This window comes from Talpa occidentalis, unplaced genomic scaffold, assembly GCF_014898055.3.
Source record: "Talpa occidentalis isolate TD23 unplaced genomic scaffold, MPIMG_talOcc4v2.1 talOcc4.15, whole genome shotgun sequence".
In the NCBI taxonomy this organism is placed as follows: Eukaryota; Metazoa; Chordata; class Mammalia; order Eulipotyphla; family Talpidae; genus Talpa; species Talpa occidentalis.
Genome location: NW_023601543.1, coordinates 43,834,215 through 43,859,699, shown reverse-complemented (window position 1 = coordinate 43,859,699; position 25,485 = coordinate 43,834,215). Strand labels below are relative to the sequence as shown.

Below are 25,485 nucleotides of genomic sequence, written 5' to 3'. Positions count from 1 at the left end.
GTTGGCCATTTGCATTTCCTCTTCAGAGAAGTTTCTTTTTAGCTCTTTTGCCCATTTTTTGACTGGATTATTTTCTTTGTTTTTGTTGAGTCTCATCAGCTCTTTGTAGATTTTTGTGATCAGTCCTTTATCATTAGTATTGTGTGCAAAAATGTTCTCCCAGTCGGTGGGGTTTCTCTTTGTTTTGGTTATTGTCTCTTTTGCTGTGCAGAAGCTCTTTAATTTGATGTAGTCCCAGCTGTTTACCTTTGCCTTCACTATCACTGCTTTGGGCGATGTGTCTGTAAAGATGTCTTTGATGTGCATATCACGTAGTGTTTCGCCTGTATTTCCTTCTATGTATTTATGGTTTCAGGTCTTATGTCTAGTTCTTTAATCCATTTTGAGTTGGTTTTTGTGTATGGTGTGAGGTAGTAGTCAGGCTTCATTCTTTTGCATGTAGCGATCCAGTTTTCCCAGCACCATTTATTGAACAAACTTTCTTTGCTCCAATGCATATTCTTTGCTCCTTTGTCAAATATTAGTTGACCATACATCTGTGGGTTTATTTCTGGATTTTCTATTCAATTCCATTGGTCTCTGTGTCTGTTCTTGTTCCAATACCATGCAGTTTTGATGATTATGGCTTTGTAGTATAATTTGAAGTCTGGGAGTGTGATGCCTTCATTCCCTTCTTTTTTTCAGAAGAGCTTTGGCTCTTTGGGGTTTTTGGTGATTCCATATGAATTTCATCAATAATTGTTCTATTTCTTTGAAGAATGACATTGAAATTTTTATTGGAATAGCATTGAATCTGTATATTGCTTTTGGTAGGATTAGCCAAATGATTATTATGTTTACAGGGCCTCTCTGGTGGCACAAGGGTTAAGATGCAACCTATGAAGCTATCCACAGCCACTGCAGCATGAGTTTGATTCCCAGCCAGCCAAGGAGCAACCGACATGGCACAGCAGACCTCTCCTGACTCACCCGCTGCTCCCCTTAGCAGTGTACTTTGGTCAATCTGCCTGTTCTGTTCTGTCTCTGGTGAATCCTCTCACCGCCCCCCCACCCCGCACCTTTGGCCTGTACCCCAGCTCTTGTATGCATAAATAAATAAATATTAAAAAAAATAAACTTATGTTTACAAAAAAATTTGCACATGGATGTTTGTAGCAGCTTTATTCATACTTGCCAACCTTAGAAGTAACCAAGACGTCCTCCAGTAGTTGAATGTATAAATAAACTGTGGTATAGCCAGACAATGGAATATTATCCGGCACTGAAAGGAAATGAGCCATGAAAAGACATGGGGGATACTTCGATGCATATTACTAAATGTCAATCTGAAAGGGGTACAGACTGTGTGATTCCTACTGCATGACATTTTGGAAAAGGCGAAACTATGGAGATAGTAAAAATATCAGCTGGGAGCTGGGAAGAGATAAATAGGTGGAGCATAGGATTTTTAGTGCAGTGAAAATGCTGTGTATGATACTGTAATGATGGATTCATGTCATTAGCCAAAAGCTGCATCAAATATAATTTAATCTTGCTTGGACTATAGCAAAGATGCCTACAAGCCCAAATCACTAGTTTTCGTTGTATTACAGATATTCACAAGGGCCATATAACAGTGAGTTCTAGTTGATAAAATGTCAGTAAGCTGATTTTATGAATTTAAAATTTTTAAACTTTGTATTAACTTTTTCTTGTATGCTACTACCATCCATATAAAATAATTATCCTGTGAAATAGAGAGTCATGAAACTTCAGGGAAGTAGATGTTGAGGGCTGACAAAAGTAGTTTATATATTATGCCACGTGTTATTGGGAAAAGCTTATTTACAGCCTTCAAATGAAGTACTTCTTTGAATATTCATTGGTTCATGAAAAGTAGTTTGCAAAACCTTCCAAAGATTCATTTTACTACAAAAAGGAACAGTCTTTCCAGGGTCTGAAGGGATTCCCACTTGAAGACACTCCAGTCAGCGGGCGTCTTGTTGCGTGTTCTGAAGGCGGAATTGATTGAGATCTGCAGCTGCCTAGGAGACGGCACTAGGCCCTCTGCCCGAGATGCTGAACCACTTTCCTCACAGCCACGACATGGAGGAACTAGACATGGCACAAGCGAAAGCCAGTCCGAATTGTCTGTCTGTCTGTCCTCTGGTTGGTCAGCAGGACCAGATGGTGAGACAGCGCAGTAGGGGAAACTGAAGTACTTTTTACTTTTTGACAATACAGTTTTTGTCCAAAAAAAAACCAAAAACAAAAAACATAAAACCAAAACTCCAGTCCGAATAAAAACACATCATAAATGAGATCTCCACTGGAACTTCCTGCTTTCCCTGCCCCTGCAACCCACCCCTTTTTTAAATGACATCAGGTTTGTTGAGGTATTGTTTATATATGGTAATAGTCACCATTTATGTGCTCAGTGTTAAGAATTTTGACAAGAGTGGCAGCATTGCAGTAAGATATGTAACATTTTCATCACTCCAAAAGTTTCCTCATGCTTCTTTGTAATAAAACCTTTCCTCCCACCCTTCCTCCTAGCACTCACTGATCTGCTTGTTCTCATAGTTTTGCCTTTTCCAGAATTTCGTATTAATGGAATCATTTGTGTCTGGATTCTTTCACTTAGCAAATGCCTTTGAGAATTGCACAAGTTGTTGTGTGTATCAATAGCTCATTCCTGTTTGTTTCAGAGCTGTATTCCATCATATTAATGGATACCCACTTGTTTATCCAACTCACCAGTTGAAGTACATTTTGAGTTATTGCCAGGTTTTGGCAAATATGAAAAAACATCTATTAACATCTAGGTACAGGTTTTTGTTTAAACAAAAGTTTTCATTTATCTTGTGCAAATACGTAAGAATACGGTTTCAGGGTTGTGTGTAATTATATGTTTAACTTTATAAGAAGCTGCCAAACTGTTTTACATCGTGGGCATGCCATTTTGTATCCCCTCAGCAATGGATGAGATTTCCAGTTCCTGTATATCCTCACCAGGACTAGGTATCGACATTTTATTTTATTTTTTAAAGATTTATTTATTTACGCATACAAGAACTGGGGTACAGGCCAGAGGTGTGGGGGTGTGTGTGAGAAGATTCACCAGAGACAGTGGGGAGCAGAACAGGCAGATCTACTGAAATGCACTGCTGAGGGGAGCAGCGGGAGAGACAGGAGAGGTCTGCTGCGCCATGTGGGTTGCTCCCTGGCCAGCTGGGTATGGAACTCATGCCTCAGTGGTTGGCGATAGCTTGATAGCGCTCTTTAACCCCTGTGCCACCAGGGAGACCCTAGGTATTGACATTTTAAAAAACCCTTTTAGTGGGTGTGTAGAGGTAGCTCGCTGTGCTTTTGATATGCAGTTCTTGAATGATTAATGATATTGAGCATAGTTTCATGTGCTTAACTGTCACTCATATCATGAGTGTATGTGAAATGTCTGCTCAAATCTTTTTGCCCATGTTTTAAATCAGATTATTTACTTTCTTTTTATTGAGTCTTGAGAGTCCGCTCACGCTTGTATTCTAATTACCAGTCTTTTGTCAGATATGTGTATTGCAAATACGCAGTCTGTGGCTTGCCTTTTCATAACAGAATTTTTCAAAGAGCACAAGTTTTAAATTTTAATGAAGTCTAATGTATCAATTTTTATCTTTTATGGATCATACCATTTGTAAATATCTATGAAATATTTGTTCTACTAAAGGTCATAAGGATTTTCTCCTGTACTATTAGAAGTTTTTTTATGTTGAAGTTTTATGTTTGTCTATGGTCCATTTGCATTAATCTTTGTATGGTGTGGCTGTTGGTATTTACAGAATTCTTATATATATGATTACATCTAATCATCATTAAAAAAACTTTGAGGAAGGCATATTGAGAATTTAAAGGCCATTTGATAGATGAAAAGACCGAGTGTTAGAGAAGTGCTATGTGACTTCCTGAAGGTTCCACCACTGATAAATGAAATTATAAGGTAAGAGGTTATGTTTGTGGTGAGAATTCTAGCCTCCTAATGCCCCAGATCAGTACCCAGCAGCTAGGGCTCTAGAGGGCGAAAGGGAAGATTCACAGTGGGGATCTGAGGATATATGAGACACTGAGGAAGAGACATAGGCAGCAGACCAGCCCTGACCTCCTCAGACTGCACTCCTCTGGCCTATTTAGGGCTCCACAATTAAAAAGAGCCAGAAGCTGGCCCAGAGCTCTGCTCCGGTGATGCGCCATGAATGCTTTTTGATGTTGACAACGACGAAGGTGATGATGATGTATAGAATGTGTTGAGAGAAGAGCTCTGAAAGTAATAAAGAAATTACTTAGAAATTAAGAAGAAAGGGAAGCTAAGGTTATTTAGCCTAGAAAGAGAAGTCCAAGATGAAACTTGACAACAGCTTTTAACCAGAAAAAAAAAACAAAAACAAAAACAACTTTCTTTCTGAGGGCTGAGCAAGGGGAAATGGGCTCGAAGAATCTAAGTAAAAGGCAAATTTCTTTCTCCCTGGTGAGGATTGTTATAGACACTTAAGGGCTGTTATAAACAAATTAAACTCTTATTTGAGTTTGAAGTCAGGGATTTGCCAAACATAGACTCTGGTAAAGAATTTCAGCACACAGTGACCCTCTGATTTGGACTAGCCAAATCTTGCACGCAGTGTCCTAAGCGATCTTTGGGTGGCTCCTGAACCTGCCATTGTATCCTTGCACAATTTCAGAAGGCCTGTGTCTGTGGTCTCCCTGCTCCTTAGTCTTAGCATCTTCACAAAGCTGTTTCAATGAAGTCTTCCCTTAGCTCCTGAAAGTTTGATTTACTCACATGATCCCTGGCCCTGAAGCCAAGTAGCCTACCTAGTGCCCAAGGCTATAGATCCAGCTCAGCATCCCTGAAAGGGCCTGAAAGGTTGGCTAGTCCAAATCTGACCCCAAGGCTTAAGCCCCTGTTTTACACCTAGCCTCTGCTTGCACAGCCTCAGTGATAGGGAACTTCATTCATCCCCAAAAATAGAAGATATAATGCAATGAACTTTGGACTAGGAATAAGGAAAGCTGGCTTAGAGTCCCAGCTCTGCCACTAACTTGCTGTGTGATCTTTGATAAGTCCCATCATATTTATGGACCTGTTTCTTTATCAATAGAGAGGAATCTCTTTGTTTCAGTTTGAGCTGGTTTAACTGCTGTCACAAATGGCCCTCAAAAATTAAGTGGCTTAACAGAAAGAAGTTTATTTCTCATGTAACATTCAGGGCAGGGGTAAGGGATTGGAGAGGGAGAGGTAACTTCCCTCTATGTGGTTATGTAGGGACCCAAACAGAACTGGCGGCCGTTCTGCTGGTCTTCTTACATGGATTCCAAGGTCACTCTGTAGTAGCTCACAGGAAAGTGTGGACTTTTTGTGTGTAATAGTCCAGGCCTGGAAGCAGTGTGTATTGATCGCTCTTACCCAGTTTTCTGATTTGGTGAGAATTCAGTCACATGGCATACCAAATAGCCAAAGAGGATGTGAAATGCTGTGAAACCATGTGGTGGCTGCTAGAAGGTTCCATCATAGATTCGATGATCGCTAAAGGCCTCCTGCCCCAGGGTGTGTTTGTGAACTAGACTCCTGGTCCTCACATTGCCCTGCTGCAGGTACTATGTAAATCTTCTCTCTGACTATTAGGAACTACCGGCTGGCGGTGCAAGACCATGCGATGCCCCCTGTGAATGTCAGAGAAGATGAACTAAGGTAACGGCCACACCCTTAGATACCACATTAAGCTAAGGCGTCTGTGCTTTTTTTTCTGCAGCATGGGTAGGAGCCCTCTCAATGGGCATGATCTTCTTCTGTTCTCCTATTGTGAGTATATTCACTGATCGTTTGGGCTGCCGAATCACAGCAACCACAGGGGCTGCCGTCGCTTTCATTGGCCTCCATACCAGCTCCTTCACCAGGTAAGGTTAGGGGTTGCTGACCATTTCCCCAAGGCTGAGGGTTGGCTTTTGGAGGGGGGGGGGGCTTCAACTAGTGACACTCTTTTCATTGCAAAATCTTCTGTGGCTCTTTCCATATAGGGTCCTTGAGGACACTGCTCCCAGGAATCATTGTTTAATGGTACTCACCTGGGTAGGAACCCCAGGAATGTATCACTAGGGAATGTCCCCAAAGAAGGCCCAGGTGTTCCAAAGTGGTGAGCGGAACCTAAGCTTGGGAGTTCATGTAGCTGGGCTCAAGTCCAGTTTTGGCCCCTGAATGGCTCGCAAACAATTGACAACCATTCCCCTCTCTGGACCACAGTGTTTGTGTAATGTGAGGGGTCTAGACTAGATGGTCTTTTCACATCTCTTCTAAGGCATTCTTGGGCATGAGAGGGGATGGTTCAGAGCATCCATGCTGGGATACAGACCCCAGAGCCTATCTCCCAGCTAGATGTGGCTAAACGCAAACCCTGGTCCCATTGGTCCCATGAACAGAACTCAGCTGAGTCAGGCTAGAAACAGACTATGAGTTCATTTTCTGCTCTTTTTCTGCTAGTCCCGCATGTCTGCAGGGAGGGGAAAAGTAAAAGCCCTCTACCACAGCTTGAGAAAGATGAGATTTCTAAAGAACTCCATTGACTTTCTGCCAAGGATACTTTGGAATTCAGGGTACCTCTTACTTCCAATCTGCTTGGGTTGGTATAGAATTGCAGCCCGGAGACACAGAGGTGGCCACAGTGACATGTCTGGAATGAGGACAGAGCTAATTTGTCACAGATTTACCTTCTGAGCTTGGCTTCCCAGAAGACTATGGTTATGCTATCTAGTCCCAAGGTTCCACTCACAGCAGAGAATAATTGTGTTTTGCCACAACTGGGCCCTCTGAGGGTGGGCCAACTTTCTTTATGACTTGAGCATTTCCAGCTGTCCAGCCTACCTCCAGCAGAGCTTGGATCTGGCCTGCAATGGCTTCTTGGCTCGGTCCCATCCAGTTGGGACAGAAGAGGGAAAAACCATGTCTTGTCTGGAACCTGCTCAGCCCTCCCAGGGCAGCAACTCCAAACCCTTTCAGGACCCCTCTGGTGGTCGGCCTCATTTGCCCTCAGCAGGCTGGTGCCTGGCTCTTTCTGGGAAGGACTGAGGCCTCAGAAGTGGCTCCAGTCTCACCACTGCTCAGCAGAGGCCTGTTTTTTAAGGCTGAGCCGAGCAAAGTGTAAACAAATTAGCAACATACGAATCCCATTTTCCTTCCAGTCCACACAAGCTCAGTTGCAGGAGGCGGAGGGGTGCATGTGTCTTCTGTTACTCTTCTTTAGGTACATTGGAGCAAGCACTCTGTTGTGCAGCCCCCAAGCCTCCCCTCCTTCCCCCCTGCCCTTTCCCTAAGAACATCTTCAGAGCCAAGAAACTCTGGACGGCTTGACACCCAGTGGAAAAATGGTTTTTCTTGTGACCAGAGTTCCAAGTCATCCTTCCTGTCATCTGAATCTGTTCTGAGTTCCTTTGGATGGCATGCAGAGGGGCAGACGGGTCTAGGGTGGCCTTGGCAAGTCTACTCAGGGGCCTCCTGTCCCAAGATCCAACTAGAAATAGATCTGCCACGCACAGCACCCTGAACTTTCTACCAGCGCCCCTCCCTGAAGGGCTGACTCCTCTCCCTTAGACAAGACCCCCAGACAGGCCAATCTCCAAGGGTACTCACTTATGGGAGCAAGCCCCAAGGAATCCAACAGAAGAGAAGTGTCTGGCTTACCTATGTATTCCAAGTGGAGGCAGCTCTTTGGAAACCAAGGCCTTTACATATCCAGTGAGGGCTAGCAGGGGGAAAAGAGTAGAGTGGTGGTGGAACTGGAACCATGAGTACTAGGCCCACACTATCTCTGTCTGCAACATAGGCTCAGTCCTTTAGTAAGAGGACTGGGTCATTCTACAGGGAGGAAGGGCTTGACCACGGAGACTATTAGGTAATTCAGTGGTCAGATAAGAACTATCGCAAAAAGGTGGACACTTCAAAAAGAAAAGAAAATTCTACATGAGGTTATGCCAATGTTGTCTATGGGAAGACAGCTCAGCAAGGTGACCTTCCCATGGCCTTTCCCCGTCTGACACTGTAACAGAGGCTTATGGCCACAGTGAGGCCTAAGTTTTATGCCAGAACCTGCCTTATTTGGCCAGGCGTGCAGTTTTTTTGAGGCTCCACACCCTGTCAAGTAGCCAGGCTACTTTGGGGAGCTAATCCATACCATGTCTAGCAACTTCTCGAAGTTAAAGGGACTCTTTACCTCAGGATCCCCATGAGGATCATCGAGGCCTGGAGCAAAGGATCTTGTGATGCCAAGAGCAAAGGATCTTGTGATGCCAAGACTTTGGGCAGGGTTGGGGAGGGGTTGTCTCTCAAGAGACAGTCATTTTCTGACATGTTAAGGACCCTGAGCATTGGGGTGTCCAACAAATGGGCCTCAGCCTTCCAGGATCTTGGCTCCCCATGGACCTTTCTTTTTACTCCAGATAAAGCTTTGGCTGCCGGTCTCCCCGTGGTATCTAGGGGAGCGGTAAGCTAAAACTGTTCTGTTTAAGTCACTGGTTTACTCCTTGTAGCCTCTCACCTAGCTTTTGCCTAAGCCGGTTCTGATTTTCTTTTGAACAGTCCTTCACGATGGGGTGCTATGATTCAAACTAGAGCCTCACAGACCTAGAGTTAAGTCCGCAGGCCCCCCTGTCATGCTACTTTGGGCAAATTACTTTACTTCTTTGAACCTGTCTGCAAAATGGGGTCAGCGGGTCCTATTCCTGGTGCGTTCTGAGGGTCAGTGGTAAGTGCAGCTGTGGGCTCATGGTGGGGGGTGCAGACTCAGGAGGCTGAAGGGAGAAGGGCGGGTGGATTGCTGGTCCGGCTGCTGAGCACAGCTCTTGCCGTCTCTCCCACAGCTCGCTAAGCCTGCGTTACTTCACCTACGGGATTCTCTTTGGTTGTGGCTGTTCCTTCGCCTTTCAGCCATCTCTCGTCATCCTGGGCCACTACTTCCAACGCCGCCTGGGTCTGGCCAATGGTGTGGTGTCTGCTGGGAGTAGCATCTTCTCCATATCCTTCCCCCTCCTCATCAAAACGCTGGGGGCTAAGATCAAGCTCGCCCAAACCTTCCAGGTGCTGAGTACCTTCATGTTCGTTCTTATGCTGCTTTCACTCACCTACCGGCCCCTCCTGCCCAGCTCTCAGGACACCCCAAGCAAGAGAGGTGTCCACACCCTATGCCAGCGCTTTCTGGCTCAGCTCAGGAAGTACTTCAATATGCGAGTGTTCCGCCAACGTACCTACCGCATCTGGGCCTTCGGGATCGCTGCTGCTGCCCTTGGCTACTTCGTTCCCTATGTACACCTGGTGAGGAACCCTGGGGTTGGCCCACCTGACCTGACCCAAGCTGACCCTAAAAGCACCCTTTAACCTGCCTGAAGTCCCAAGGGTAGGGGCGGAGGACATTGAAAAAGCAGAGATTTTGAAAAAGACAAAATAGTAGTTGGAAAGCCCTGAAGAGGGAAAGAGAACAATGAAATGGGGAGGTCTTCTTCAGGGGCAGGCTCTTGTCTGTGTTTCCCCCACTAACAAATTGCGATATACTTTCAGGATGCAGGAAACTAAGGGTAGAGCATGGGATGCTGGCCTTTGTAATCAAATGATTTTGGCCTAGGAACTAGCATACACTAGGCCTCTCTAGCTTCATAGTCTGCAGCAATCTTTTCAAAGCGCTGAAAATCCTGCAGTCAAGAAACCCATTCAGCTTTGTTTAGCAAGCGGGTCCCAAATTTCTATGGCTTCAGAACTGCCAGTTATTGTGCTGCTTATCTTCCACACAGACCTCTTGTTTCTGTGACCTGCTGTTGTTCCAGGCTGGCAGTTCTGGGTCAGGGAAAGGGAAATTGTAGGGGAGCCCTTGCATTTTCTCAGTCGTTAAGGCTGTATTCTGTTCTGCCAGGAATTAGAGACACCACCCCTCTCAGCTGGTGCTCAGAAGCTCAAGTCCAGAGATCCAGGGGATATGAAGCCTTTTAAGTTGTTAGAAGCAGCCAGAGGGCTTGCCTCAGAGTTGGCTGCAGGGGCGGTACTCTTGTCCTGGGGGGGGGGGGGGGAAGTAAACAAAAGGTTCTGGATGTGCCAAACAGTTAACCATTTGGCTCCTCTTCTTCCTGGGGATCTGGTGCTATGTTTTTCAGATGAAGTATGTGGAAGAGGAGTTCTTAGAAATCAAGCAGACCTGGGTGCTTTTGGTGTGTATTGGGGCTACCTCAGGCCTCGGACGCCTTGTGTCAGGCCGTGTCAGCGACTCCATTCCTGGACTTAAGAAGATCTACTTGCAGGTGAGTGACCAGCTTGTTCGCTGTGGGGAGGAGCAGCCTGACCCAGATGGTAGGTTATCCCCAGATGTTGGGATAGAATGGTCGGGTGTGCCTCTGTTGTGCCCTACAACCCCGCTGTGACGCCGGCTTGCAGATGATGCGGGAAAGTCAAATTCTGTGAGCCCTTTCCCTTGCTTTCAAATGAAGAGAATCATCCATCTCAGGATGGACTGAGGTGAGGGCGCTGTGAATGGAAGCTGTAAGAACACTGTCAGAGAAGGTTTTTATTCATAATGATCTCCCATCTGAAAAAGTGAAACTGAGGCCAGAGAATTAGATGCTGCCCCCAAGGAGCCTGACCTCATCGTCCCACACTCTTTTGGGGGGCCTCAGGCGTCCATAGCACTCTGGGCCTGGTTCCTCTCTCTTTTAGGCCCAGGCCCAGCTCCCCCACCTCTTCCATTTCCACAGCTACGGGCCACCAAGCGCTGGCTCTGAGATACCGTCCCATTAATGGACACACACAAAAAGTGCCAGAAAAGGCCAGCCCTCACTTCCTCTCTCTAGGGTTCACTTTTTCTCATTTGTACAATGAGAATAATTCTTGCCTCTCCTCCCTTAACCTCAAAGGGGAGAATCAAAAGATATATGGGTATGACCAGGCTTTGGGAAGGAAAAATATTTGTATGACTGTAAGGCTGTCGTCCTCCTGACAGTGCCACAATTACCTTCATTTTGTGGGCAGTAGCCATGTGGATGCTCGAGAAACCACTTTCTGTGTGGCCTGGGCTCTGGTCTGCTTGAACACAGACTGCTGTTTGCGCTGCTTTTGCTTACCTGGTAGCTGTACTGCCTTTCTGGCCTAGCTGGTACTCTTTGCTCCTGCAGATGGACTGACCAGAAGGTGCCCAGGTGTGCAATCTTGGGGGGGGGGCAGAGTACATGTGGCCACATACAATCTGTCAGGAAGTTGCATGAGTTCTATTCTCCTGGGGAGATCCCGAAAGCACCTCCAAGAGGGCCCTGACTACACTTGACAGGGAGTTCCTCTCTTCTGATAGACCTAAATTTGTGGGAATTTCCTAAATATATGCAATATCTCGGTCAAGGGTGTGGTTACAATTTCCTTAAGTTTGAAAGAGGTGGTGAATTTGCTTTGTCAGAGCTAGGGGTGTCCTTCCGGTCGATCTAGTCCAACCTCTCCTTTACATTGATGGAGAAACTGAGAGACAGCAGTGGCCGAGCTGAACTCCTATGTAGGACACTTTTTTACCCTAAATCGTGAGTGTCGGAATCAAGTCCCAGTGAAACTAAGTGACTTGAGCAAGGTCAACCCAAAAGCCTGTGCTTGAAATAATCGAAGTATGAGATTTTGAATTCCTGTGCAAATATCGTTAAGTTCCTTATCTGAGTGACTTTTTTTTTTTTGGCATATAAATCTGTGTGACATTCCCAGGCTCTTCCACCTGTCACCCTTGTTAGTCTTCCTCATTTGTCTCAGCAGCTTCAGGACGCCAAAGGGTCTTAGAAATCAGACTACATTAGCATTGGGGAAGGGCTTTATCTTGAAGAGAAGCAGCAGCCCCTGCCTATCTGTATAGCTCCATTGTCACCACTGTTCCTAGGAGAGAGCTAGAGGGAAGGTTGGTGCAGAAGGAGGTCTCGGGAAGACAGAGACATTAGCTCTGTAGAAGCAACACTAGCTTTAAGGCCCTGTATTTCTGCTGCCCATTTCCTCTACATGCCACGCTCTCCTCTTCACTCTTATGACCCAGTTTTACCTCTTAGAATAATAGAAAACAATCTTAGAACATCATGGCTGAAACATTTCATCAACTTGTAGTTCAACTCCCTCATTTGACACATTGAGAACAAGCCCAGGGAGGGAACGTGATGTGTTCCGACTGATCCTGCTGATGAATATCTCGGGCCAAGAGCCCAGGATAATGGATGAACTTTTTTCTCTTGAACTGCTCAAGATGTTCTATTGCAGGAATTCGCCTTCCTTTTACCCTGAATCAAATGCAGGAGCAGCGGTCCTGGGAGAGGAGAGGAGTAGATACAGCTTCAGGTTCTGAAGGCTAATTAACTAGCCCCTGTGGGTCCTGCTGTTGGCCTAGACAGGCACGTGTGTCTAGCATCAAGTCCCTGCAGTCAGTGGGAAAGAAACTGGTGACACCCTGCAAGACAGCCTCACTCTGGGTCAATTCTTTGATGCCTGATTTTTGGTACCAAGAGGGCTTTTTAATTTCTGGACCTTGACGAGGCTTCATGAAGGATGTTAGAGGCTGCTGAACACAATAGGTAGTAATTCAGAGCCATTTGAAGTCAGCTAATGGGGTACTTGTTATATAATGTTATTAGCTCTTTTTCAGTGATATTCTTACCGATTTTACTGTATATGACTTAAGGAGTAGAGATTCATACCTCTTCAGATGTATGTTGCCACCATAACCACTACCTAAGCACCCATAGTTCACTGGACCCCACACTCTCCCCTCCCCTTTTTGTCGCCTCAATTCTGTAGACACATAGGATTTCTTTTAGTTTAGCTTTGACTGTTCCTTTGTTTTATTTCTCCGTATGCCACATATGAATGAACCCGTCTGATATTTACCTTTCTCCTTTTTGACTTTTTGTGCTCAAAATAATTGTCATCAGTCCCATACATGATACCACAAATGGCACAATTTCATCTTTTTCTATAGCTGGGTAACAATCCATCATGTGTCTATATACCGCATCTTCTTAATCCACATCTCTGTCCTTGGACATTGAGGTTGTTTCCATGACTTGGCAATGAGCACAGGCATGTATATCCCCCTTCCTATTAGTGTTTCTGCATTCTTCAGGTAGATAGATACCTAGGAAGACTTGATGGATTATATGGTAGATCTATTTTTATCTTTTTTTTTTTGTAAATCTATTTATCTTATTTTTTTTTGATAAATCTATTTTTAATGTTTTGAGAGACCTCCATACTGTTTTCCACAGGGGCTGGACCAGTCTGTATTCCCACCATTGTACAACAAAACACGAGGGTTCCTTTTTCTTCACCTCCTCACCAATATTTGTTGTGTCTGATCTTTTTTTGTTTTAATGAATTTTTTGAAAAAAATTCATTTTATTTATATATGCATAGAAGAACTGGGGTGTAGGCCAGAGGTGCAGGGGATGGAATGATTCACCAGAGACAGAGTGGGGAGCAGAACAGGCAGATCTACTGAAATACACTGCTGACGGGAGCAGTGGGTGAGATAGGAAAGGTTTGCTGCACCATGTGGGTCAGCTCCCTGGCCAGGGAACTCAGGCCACAGCAGTGGGTGTGATAGTGCCCAGACTTAACCCCTACTCCACCAGGGAGGCCCCTGTATCTGATCTTTTTGACACAGGCCATTCTCCCAGGTGTGAGGTGGTATCTCATTGTGTTTTTTATTTGCATTTCCCTGATCATAAATGATGAGCAAGTGATGGCCATTTGTATGTCTTCTTTGGAGAAGTGTCTATTTAGCTCTTCTGTCCATTTTTTAATTGGGTTGTTTTCTTTTTGTTGAGTTGTATGAGTTCTTTGTAGATCTTGGTATTAGCCCCTTGTTGGATGTATAATGTGTAAATATTTTCTCTCCTTTGGTAGGGTGCTTTTTCTTTTAATATAATTTTTTTTTCTTTTTTGCTGTGTAGACGCCTTTTAGTTTAATGTAGTCCCATTTATTTAATCATGAAATCTATTTCTTTTAACAATGTCTTATAGTTTTCATTTGAGAGCTCTTTCACCTCCTTTAAGTTTATTCCAGTTATTTCATTCTTTTTGTTGAAATTTAAATGGGATTGTGTTCTTGATTCCTTTCTCTTCTAGTTCATGTTTGCATGAATACAACTGATTTTTGTAAATTGATCTTGTCAGCAGCCACGTCACTATACTGAATTCTCGTTACTAATAGTTTTTTTCAGTGGAGTCTTTATGGTTTTTGAAGTATAATAATATGTCATCTCCAAAGAGTGATAGATAGTTACTTTTTTCCCCATTTGGATTCCTTTTATATCTTTCTCTTGCCTAACTGCTCTAGTTAGGATTTAGAGTACTATGTTGAATAGTAGTAGTGGAAGTGGACATCCTCTGCTTATATGTGATCTTAGAGGAAAAGTTTTCAGTTTTCACCATTGAATATGATGTAGCTGTGGTTCTGTCATATATGACTTGTATTATGGTATTAACTCTTTTTTAAAAGAGTTATTATTTCTATTTATGTATGCATAAAAGAACTGGGGTGTAGGCCAGAGGTGTGGGGGTGAGAGGATTCACCAGAGACAGAGTGGGGAGCAGAAAAGATGCATATACTGAAATGAACTGCTGAGGGGAGTAGTGGGAGAGACAGGAGAGGTCTGCTGTGCCATGTGGGTTAGCTCCCTGGCCGGGGATGGAACTCATGCCATGGTGCCTGGGAATAACTTGATAGCACTGAGACTCTAACCCCTGCGCCACCAGGGAGGCCCTGTATTATGGTATTAACTCTTAATTGCCAGCCATCATGTCTTCATTGATAGGTGGGCCTGGTTTTACCTTATAGTTGTATATGAATCTCCTAGAATGGAACCTGGAATACCCAGGTTCTTATTCCTTACTCTGCATAGGTATCCCAAAATAGCATGGACAAAGTTCTAAAGTTCCCCAAGAAAGCGAACAGATAGAAGGGACTAATTGGTTGGTGGTGGGCATGGGATGATATATACAGTTACTGAGATGAGAACTGTATGCCTGACACCTAAACAGTAGTATAAACTAATGTTACCTCAATAAAATAAAAAAGTCCCCCAACAAGGAGATTTGCCGAGATGGCATGGCCAGGACATTTCATCTCCAAAAACCTATCAACTCTAACAAATCTACTACCAGCAATAACATAGAAAATATTTAGGGATTAAACCAGCTTTGACCATCCTACCACTTCCATGTGTTTCTGGGAAAGCAACCTGTCTGTGTGAACTATCACAAAATCCGGGGTCCGTGAAAATCTGAACAGATCAGGCATTAGGCCTGACCCTCGGAAGAGCTGGCTCTGCTGGCTACGGTTGTGATCGGAGGGGCCTCCTTTCTTTGCCTAGACCCAACATCTTCAGTCTGACTCCCCAGCACGATATGGTTACAATAACCATATCGAAAAGCCAGAGTATCTCTAGTGGTCCTTCTCTCATCAAAAGGGAAAAACTAGGGCCTCCCCTGTTGGTGCAGCGGTTGAGCGCTGGGCTGCAAGGCTGCCCGCAGCCTCTGCAGCGCCGGTTCGTCCCCCGGCGGCCGGCGAGGGTCCCACCAAAAAAAAAAAAAAAAAGGAAAAACTAGCTGCCAAAAAGACATTTCTTTGTTTTGGAGTCATTACTCAGCCCGAAGAAAGCCCAGTGGCTAGTCATTGCCTCAATGTGGACTTCAGGCTCCCCCTCTTAGTGGCTTGGCCTTCCTTAAACTCGTCTTTGTTGCCTTCACAGGATGCCCGGCCAAACCCAGAGGCTCCCAGAGCCACGCTGTCTGAGATGTCTGAGAAGGGTGGTGTGTCCAATGACCTAAAGCATAAGGAACCTGGGTGAACCTCCCAATGGTCTCCTTCATGCCAAGGTGTTTACTAAAATCAGCACCCCGCAAATATGGGCACTTCCTCCTTCCCATTTTAGGAAGCTGTGCTTTTCATTTATGCCCCCATTTTATCATCATCAAAAATCACCCTCACTTCCTCCCCTTCTTTTTCCCCACATCTTAGTTGGATCTGAGAACACCAGTATATTCTGATCCCACACCCTGATGCCTGGGACAGCCAAATACAGCATCCAAAAGCAGAAACAGGGGGACAGGAATTGTTATGCAAAAATGAAAAATGATGTAAAAAATATATAAAATTAAAAAAAAATTTAAAAAAGCAGAAACAATTCCCTTTATCTCAAAGTCCAGTACAAAGACAAATTCTTGAGGACGGTGGCCATGTTTCCTCTCCCCTTTTTAAAAATCTTGACATACAGTTAAATTGGGGTTCTCTGAAAAATGCTGAACTCTTCAGTACAGAACTTAGAAGGGGCCAATTTACTATTTACCCAAGTGCTTGCTCTGCTGACAGCCCCCCTACCAGCCCCATTTTATAGATGGCAGACACAGGCCCCGAGAGAGGTGTGATTTGCGATGTGGTCTCAGCCAGCCAGCACATGACCTCATACACTTGCTTCCCCAGGTCATCTCCTTCCTGCTCCTGGGTCTGATGTCCATGATGATCCCCCTATGCCAGGGCTTTGGGGGCCTCATCGTTGTCTGCCTCTTCCTGGGCCTGTGTGATGGCTTCTTCATCACCATCATGGCCCCCATCGCATTCGAGCTGGTGGGCCCAATGCAGGCCTCACAGGCGATTGGCTACCTCCTGGGCATGATGGCACTGCCGATGATTGCTGGGCCCCCAATTGCAGGTGAGGAGGATATTCCGGGGATGGTATGAGTGGGTAAGTCCTGTCTTCTCAGGGCCCTCGCTATCTGAGCACGTCTGCTTGAGGTCCCTTTCCCACTTTTTCTCTGTTAAGCAGCCTTGACAGAGTACATGAAAGCTCCTGTAACTACAGCTTGGGGCTGGGGGAGAGGCAAAGCAGAGGTTTCTTGAATAGATTAACTTGGAGGGATGGGCTTTTCATGGATGTGTATGTTTCAGTGGTGTTTAATTGTAGACAGTGTGGCAGATTCCAGAAGGGTGGGGACAGAGAAATGGATTTGGCCTTTTCGGCCATTGTAATGATCCTGGATCCTCTCTCTCTAGAGCCAAGTATTTGCTAGGTAATTGGGCAGGAAGAAAAGAGAAAGTGGCCCTCCTTTTATTTTTTAATTTTTTTTTAAGATTTATTTATTTATGCGTACAAGAACTGGGGCACAGGCCAGATGCGTGGGAGGGTGAGAGGATTCACCAGAGACAGTGGGGAACAGAAGAGGCAGACTGATGAAATACACTGCTGAGTGGAGCAGCGGGCAGGACAGGAGAGATCTGCTGTGTCATGTGGGTAGCTCCCTGGCAGGCTAGGAATGGAATTCATGCTGCAGATAGCTTCCAGTGCTGTGCTTAACCCCTTGTGCCACCAGGGAGGCCCTGGCCCTCATTTTATTAACACTTAGATATACCCTCTCCCCTCCTCTACTGGCTTCTGAATTGAGACCAGGTGAGATTCAATTAAGGCTACTTCCCAGGACTGGGGCAGTAATGTTCACTTCCGGCACGCAGCTGGTAAAGTGATGGCTTGCCATCTTTCAGCATTCCCAATTTCTCTCCCAACTCTCCCAAAAGGGCATTTTTAGTACTCCTGGGAACGTAGGAAACAGGGAAAACTAAAAAAAAAGAGAACTTCATTTCCTTTCTTTAGGATTTATTGCAAATATTGATGCATGGGCTAACATCTCCTAGGCTGGTCAACTGAGCTAACTTAACAAATACTTTTTGATCACCAGTTCTGTGAAGGTATTGTGAGGGCATCAGTCATACTGTGTGACAGTGGCAAAAGCTTCCTTTCAGGCCTTTGTGTCACAGCCACATTGTCCACTGTGGGGAGGGAGCCTCTACCCAACCTCTGATCCTAGAGGTAGATCCCAGAACTGATAGCTCTTTGTTCGGCTTACCTCCTAAGCAGTTCCAGGGCTTGCTTGCCTTTCCTGAGTGGTGTTTCTGGGTTCATCCTCCCTATGAGGTACCCCACATTAGCTTCTGGAGATGGGCAGGGGAGCCTTGCATCCCAGGTCAAACACATCCATGGTATTGGCAGCTTAGAGGAACCCAAAGCGGTCAACCTCTCCCTAACAAGAAGGAAAAGCACATGTACAGACTTCTCTTAGGGCAAATGGGAACTCAACTAGCTTGTTCCACAAGAACACTCTAACCCAAGATGGAGGTAGGAGGTATATCATGGCGAACCATGTTTGGGCATCTTCTGTGGACTTTTTGAACTAGCTTTCCTAGCTCAATATCTAGAAGAGACCAGACGTTACTTATCTATAGCTTTATGGAAGTCACAAATGGAGAATTTTCAGAGATGCTTCATTAGTTTCTTTCCTCATGAGCTTAAGCCTCAGAGCCTCGGGGAGGAGCTGCCTGTTTTTGTAAGAGAGGTTTTACTTCTTCTATCCAGCAGTGTAGAAGTGGAGGGGCCTTCCAGATCAAGGTGGTGCAGGCCAAGACTTTCTGGACAGGTATAATGATGGATCCTTGAGTAGAGCTCACCTGTAGACAGTAGGGCAACACTGAGCTTGACCTGTTTCTCTTCACTCTTTCAGGCCTCCTTCGCAACTGTTTTGGGGATTACCATGTGGCCTTCTACTTTGCTGGTGTGCCTCCCATCATTGGGGCTGTGATACTCTTCTTTGTCCCTCTGATGCACCAAAGGATGTTCAAGAAAGAGCAAAGGGATTCCAGCAAGGATAAGATGTTGGCCCCTGACCCGGACCCCAATGGGGAGCTGCTGCCGGGCTCCCCCACCCCTGAGGAACCTATCTAATGCCTCTTCCTTGCTGTTGTGTGCTCCTCCCCAGCCCTTGCCCTTCACCATGCCCTGCTCAGCATTTACATTTTTTGCCACTAGCACACATATTCCCAGTCCTGTGCACACAGTGTTTCAGCCTCCTGACCATCCCCTCGGAGCCAAGGCTCCAGGTGTTCCAAACTCATTAACCAAACTCTCCCCATGAATGCCTTTAAACTTGCCAGGGCCCTTCCTCTGCCAGGATCTAGGAAGGCTTAGGCTCAGCCCCTGGCCTTTGGAACCTCTCCATATACTTTGTAACACCTGGGGGAAGGGAGGGATGGGACCTCTTGGCCCCAGCTCTTTAGTCAACCACTAAAAGCAACTGCCAAAGGTGCTACTACGTTCCCAGAAGCCTGGTGAGGAGACCCAAGCCTCTGCGTGCTGAAGACTTCCTTGTACTAGGGAGAATTTGGCTGGGAGAGGAAAGAGGGCAGAGAGGCAAAATAAGACAAGGAAACTTCTTTAGCCTCAGAGTCTCTGAGGGCTGTGGCTTCCCAAGAGCTGTGGGTGCCATCAATTTACAAGTGTACAGGTAGTCTCCCCACCATACAGCTGGTTAGCAGTCTGCTTCCTTCTTCTGTTTTTCCTTTTCTTCCTCTGCTGCTTCCTCTCCCTTCTCTTCACCCTCTATTTCTTTTTATGACTGTCTTAGACACATAGGTGCTTGAAGAAAGGAGGGACCCAGAATTTGGGCCAACTAGCCTCATCTTGGCCCAACTCACCCCTAACACTAGCATCAACCCCACTCATCTCAGACTGAGTCACATCTCACTTTTTGGCTCAGGTTGCTATAATCATAGACTGGAAGCATAGTCTCACATAGAAAGGGACCCAAAGCACCCTTACTAATTTTTAAGGTTCCACTCACTGATTTTTATAGATTTCCCAGGCCAATGCTTAACCTGGAGGCCCTCCCAACTCTCCATCCTTATATCCACCTGTCAAAATGTGAAGAAATTCCTTTCATCTCAGCAGGCAGAAAAGGACTGAACAGGGCTAGCACCGGTGGGAGGAGGGGCAACCATTACTGACCTGAAGGATCAACGCCTTCATTTCTCATTATTCGTGACAGGTCAGTATTTCCACCAGATCCAGGCCAGGAAAGGGGATGTTCTAGGGAACATCCCATTCCTAAATATGGATCCCAAAAAGGTTCAGGCAGCAGCTGCATGTAGGGTTGGACAATTTATTTTAGGAAGGGGAGACCATGCAGTCTTTACCACCCAGGGTGTCACCTGCGCCAAGCATCCTGGGCCACTCTGCTTAGCAGGCACTAAAGGTGCCAAGAAATGTAGGCTCTGGACATCTTTAACCTCCTGAAATAGATGCTAGACGCTTCCCTATATGCAGCCTCTGGACAACAGTCCGCGTGCAGATGAGCTTTCACAACCAGGCTGTGTCCAGTTAGCACACCCCTCCCTCTTAGGAGCTCAGCCTCTCTCCTTTCTGTTGTGTTCCATCTGTTATTCTAACTTTTCATCATCTTGCCAGGAATACTTGGCTGTCACTTGGAGCTAACAGTGATTTGCCACCCCCAGCCAGGGCTATCCAGGAGAATGAAATTGCCCCCAGGGACTCTAAAGAAGACAATGGTCCCCACCCTAAGTTTTTCCATTACAAGCTGGCAGCTGAGGCATGTTTGGCCTCTGATGGCCTTATTCAAGTCCAGAGTCCTGAGCCCTCTCCACTAATCCCATTCCAGTTTGTGTCAGCTGCACAAAGGGAAACCCACCGGTTCCTGACTGTGGCTAGGAAGGGCCTGATTACTATACTTCGAGTTCCAATAGCAGTGGAACAGGAGAAGCTGGGCCCAGGTGACTTAAAACTCGCAAAAGAGACCACTAAAACTGTTGGAGCAACGAGTCCCTGCTGCCGTTCACCCCCGCCCCACCTCCACCAAGTCACCAGAAGGCAGTTGGCAGGGCCGCCTCTGTTTCTCACAGTCTGGATAAGTCTTAAGAATCAAGCTGCCACCCATTTCTCTCCAAGTGAAAGAAAGACATTCACAGGTCCCAAATCTGCCCTATCAGGTATCACATAATATGGCGGGGTGCCCATTTGCTTACGCTACACGTGTGTGCGCATGCGTGGACTTGTGTGCTTTTGGAGAGAATGTTGGTTGGCGAAAGCAGCACAGTATTAATATTTAGGGTAGGATGCAGCCTCTTATACACCACAGTTAAATCTAGGAAAATGAACAAAATTTGGGAGCTTGAGATCTGGGACATTAAAATCCTCAAAAGGTTTGGAACAAAATAAAAAGATCTAAAAATCTAACTTTGGTACCTATGTTGCCTACACGGGTGAGATTGTCTTAACCTGGTTAACAGCAGGACGTTTGACTTCAGAACTAAAATCACATTTTGAATAAAATTTCTGGGAAAGGAGCTATATAGGGGGTTGGAGTTGGGGAGTCTACGCCGGACTGCATTTTTGGGGGAGCTCTGAGGGGAAATGTGGTTGCTTCACAAAATGAGAATTGTTAATGGCTGTGTCAGAGCAGAGGCCCCGCCAAGGTTACCACCTTGCTACAAACATGCTAAGTTGAAAATTGGCAAATACCTTCCCAGTCAGTAATCCAGTTCAAGTCCCCTTTCTGGGTTCTACAGCCAGTGAGTGACAGTCTGAGTTGATGGTGATGCAGAAGAGAGACCTACACCAGCAACAAAGCTGGGAGTAAGCTTAGAATGCTACTGGGGGAAACTGAGGCTTGTCGATAGGAAAGGATGGCAGTGGGTTCGGAGTTCATCAGTAACAGAGCGGGCTGAAACTTGACCTCAGGTAGTTGACTTCCAGTCCTGTTCAAACCTCTCCTTTTACAGAGGAGGAAACCAACCCAGGGACGTGGGAGCGCATTGCCTATTGACTTCAAGAACTATGTCGAGAGCCCATTTCCAAATAGGTGTGAGCAGGAAGAGCTCTGAGCAAAAAATCAAATCTGACTTTCAGCACAACCCATCTTTTCAAGGTTACCCTAACTCCCAGCCTGCAGGTGCTTTTGTTGTTCATTTCCTAGGTACTCCGGGCCTTCATGCAGCCCTGGCCTTGGAGAACTGGCCCCACCTACTGCCCTTACACTCCCGGTAACCCAAGAGCTACAAATAATAGCCAAGCACTGGGCAGAGGAGAGGCGAGAGGAGAGGCGAAGAGAAGAGACCAGTTTTCCTTTGGGAGATGATGGTTTACCACCCCGCTCTTGGCTATTGTCTTTTTTCCCCTGACTCAGTGCACACACATCCTCAGGCGTCCAGCCTCCTCATCTCCTCCCACTGAGACTAATTACTCTGTCCTGCTGCCTGGCCCCGGGCTCTGCCACCCAAGGTCTGCTGCCCCCTCAGTCCCTCCCCCAGTAGCCCCAAGGCCTGAGCCTGTGTTTGATCACTCGGGATCATTAGATTTCAAAGCCGTGGAATCCCATTATTTTTATGAGCATATGCTTTCCTCCAGGGCCTGTTCATGTCTGAAGAGGTAACCTGCAGCTCCCTGCCACTTCTCCAGAGTAGCAGAGGAGGCTGGCTGACAGGGATTTACAGGTGTCCGCCCCCCCTCCCCACACCCCACCAGCCTGGGTGTTTGACAGTTTGTGCCAGGTAAGGTTGGTGCTTGTTAGAACCAGAGCCCTTGAAGCAAGTACTGAAATTCTAATAAGTGTCAGGATTCTTCCAGTTGGGAGGACTTGAAATGTAGAGGAGACCCCAGGAGGCACAAGGAAAAGATTAGACACTCAACTCCTGCCAGGGGTTGAGGAGACTTTGCTTTAGAAGACCTTTCAATGCCTGCCTTTCAGCGCCCCCTAGTGGTCCTCAGAAGTAGTGTTCCATGCCTGCTTTTCAAGTCATTCCAGCAACACGTTCTAGGGATCTGCTATGTATGTGTCCGGTATTCTGCCAGAACCCAGATTCCAGGAATGAAAGGCACAGATAGAGAAAAAGGAGAAATACAAGAATGAATCTACTATCTTCTTTCCAAAATACCTTTTCCTTCTCTGGACTCCAGAGTGTACCGGCTTCAGCACCTTTGGGGAAGGATAAGGGCCGTAGTACCCCCTCCAGGTCCGAGGTCAAAGCCTTTCCTCCTCCCCGCTGCCCTGTCACTCCTGGGCCAGAGCCACCCGGAAGAAATACTGGCTCCTAAGCGTTGGTTTCCTGCTGAGCCTGAACTACATAAAATTAGCCTATTGCTCACATCCAACAAATGTCAGAGCCCGCGTACAGCTGGCACGAAGGGAGGGCAGTACTGAGTCCCACCTCTCTCCAACCTGGACCAGCCCAACCGTAGCCACAGCCGCAGCCGCAGGCCCAGACCTCCCACCCCTAGCACCCCTGCACAGCGCATGGGGGCTGCAGACAGGCAAGGGGACCACTGCCCTCCTTCCCCACCACACAGCCACCCTACACTGGCAACAACTGGGTCCTGGATCCTAGGCTGGGGGTGCTAGCCAATACCATTTCCCACCAGGTCCCGGTGCCCGCCACAGTAGGAAAATGCTTGTGGTTGGAAATCGGGCTGGAGCCCCGGGGGCCATTCCTCCTCCTCGGTGGCCCGCCATCCTTTGCCCCACCTGGGAGAGGTAAGAACCCGCATGATGTGTCACACAGATGGATCTGCTGCTGCTGTTCCTCAGACCAGAACCCAGCCTGAAGGACATCCACCCTTTCCCGCCCAGGGAAGGGACAGGAAGGAAGATGGGTGGGCCCATTGCTGGACCCTGTAACTGTCCCGGGAGCCACATGCTCAGACCACAGCTGCGATGTGTCGTGAGCTCAGCTCCTCCTGGATCCACTTCCCCTGCTGCCCTGCCCACACCACTGCCACCAGAGATGCCCCCACAGAGCATTCCGTCCAGAGACCATCGGAGTGATCCAGGCTGGCAGACCAACAACCCTTTCCAATCCGTGGCTCCTTCTTTTCTTCCCCCTACCAGACTGATCCCCAAGGCCCCAAGGTCTGGGTCAGACTGCATCTAGGAAGGACCTGAGTGATTCTAGGAAGAAGATCTGCCAGCATGTGGGGGCTGGAGGCAGAAAGGCCTCTGGGAAATGCTGTGGCCCAGAGCAGCTGTGCTCTGCACTCTCTAGCCTCCAAGCCTGGAGCCGGGTCCCCTCCTCCACACAGGTCAGCACAATGGGGCTACTTCTGCCAAAGAAATGGCCCACCCTCAACCCCATAGGCCCCCCAAAAAACTGTCCCAGGACTCTTGGGAAGCAACCACACCGGTGGGAGCTCCCCACCACACAGTTTCCTGGATCTCACCCAGGGAGAAGTTGCCCTGTGTTCAAGCGGGTAAACTAGCAGGGTTTCCTAGGCTTGAGAACCCTCCTCCAAACCTGGACAGAGCCCCAGGAATGGTAAGAGGGACCCGACTGACTCAAGACCCACCCTCCTCAATTTGCTCACCATCCAGAGCTCCACACCCATCTCTCCATACACCTGCTTCCTTTAGTCTCTTGCCTTAAGTCCAGGCGCAGGAAGGGGCTGAGGCAATCTTCTCCATCCCCCTCTTACATACATCCACACACTCTCTCCCTTCTTCTAAGATGCAGTCTTCAGGGGGGATAGTCTTGCAGATTGTTCTGCATTGAAGCCTTGCAAAGGCAAGTGTTTCCTCCTGTCATTCGAGATGTTCCAGATACCTATCTCCTCGTTGGCCCCCTCACCTCCCATACACATGCACAAACACTCCCTTCATCCTTCAGTTCCATGCACACAAGGCCCTGCTCCTTGCATTTGTGGACACAGAGGCCCCTTCCGATGGCAACAAGTCACCCTCACCTGGAGGTGGGCAACTTGCAGTCCACAGGTGCATATCCCTCACCATACTTGACCTTCCCCCAGCCCCGGGAGGCAGATGCTTGTGTGCCTGTTTTTGTTTTTGTTTTTTTTTAAGTGTTTTAATGTGATGGCTGTTTGTTTGTTTGTTTGTTTGTTTTTTTGTGTACCCTCGCCGGCAGCCGGGGAACCAACCGCTGCACCACCAGGGGAGGCCCTTGTGTGCCTGTTTTACAGATGAGTCAAGTGTGGCCCAGAGGGAAACTGTGTCAGGTTTTCAAACCTCTTCTCCAAGGTTCTCTCCACACCACCTCATACAAAGGGAAGGAAGTGAATCTCTCCCCCTCCCCCAACCCGACTTCTCAGTAAACCTACCTGCTGCCCCTAGCCCTAATCTGCCCCATCTCCCATGAAGGCTGTGGGCAGTGAGGGGCACCACAGCCCCAAGATGGAGGCATGGAAGGCAGCAGAATTTGAATCAGAGTCCATGTGCACCCCATGTGCACCCACCCCGGCCTCTCCCATGGAAGGAAAGGGACAGCAAAGGGAGCATGGAAGAGGAATTCAGAGGGCCTTATCTCCTTCCTCTAGGTGTAAGCATCATTATCTTCTAGGTTCCTCTCTGCCACAAAATGAAGGTAAAACTCCAAAATGAGCTCACTTAGCTGTGTGGAGATTTCTTGACCTACTAAACATAGAGCTTCCATATGATCCAGCAATTCCACTCTTAGGTATTTACCCAAAGGACACAGAAACATCCATTCCAAAGAACACCTGCACCCCTCTGTTTATAGCAGCACTATTTACAATAGCTAAGCTTTGGAAACAGCCCAAATGCCCAAAAATAGATGACTGGATCAAGAAGATGTGGTGCATATACACCATGGAATATTACTCAGCAATCAA

At 46.8% G+C, this 25,485-nt stretch overlaps 1 protein-coding gene across 1 annotated transcript in view; it reads left to right on the top strand.

Moving 5' to 3' along the window:
• The window catches only part of SLC16A2 (solute carrier family 16 member 2), a 110,386-nt gene extending 89,314 nt beyond the window's left edge, over nt 1-21,072 (top strand). Inside the window, exons 3-7 of the mRNA XM_037512246.2 lie at nt 5,781-5,925; nt 8,878-9,328; nt 10,159-10,302; nt 16,494-16,722; nt 18,563-21,072. Coding sequence (XP_037368143.1) covers nt 5,781-5,925; nt 8,878-9,328; nt 10,159-10,302; nt 16,494-16,722; nt 18,563-18,783 — 1,190 coding nt within the window. The 3' untranslated portion in view covers nt 18,784-21,072. The remainder of the gene's footprint in view (nt 1-5,780; nt 5,926-8,877; nt 9,329-10,158; nt 10,303-16,493; nt 16,723-18,562) is intronic.
• Nucleotides 21,073-25,485: the final 4,413 nt, after the last annotated feature.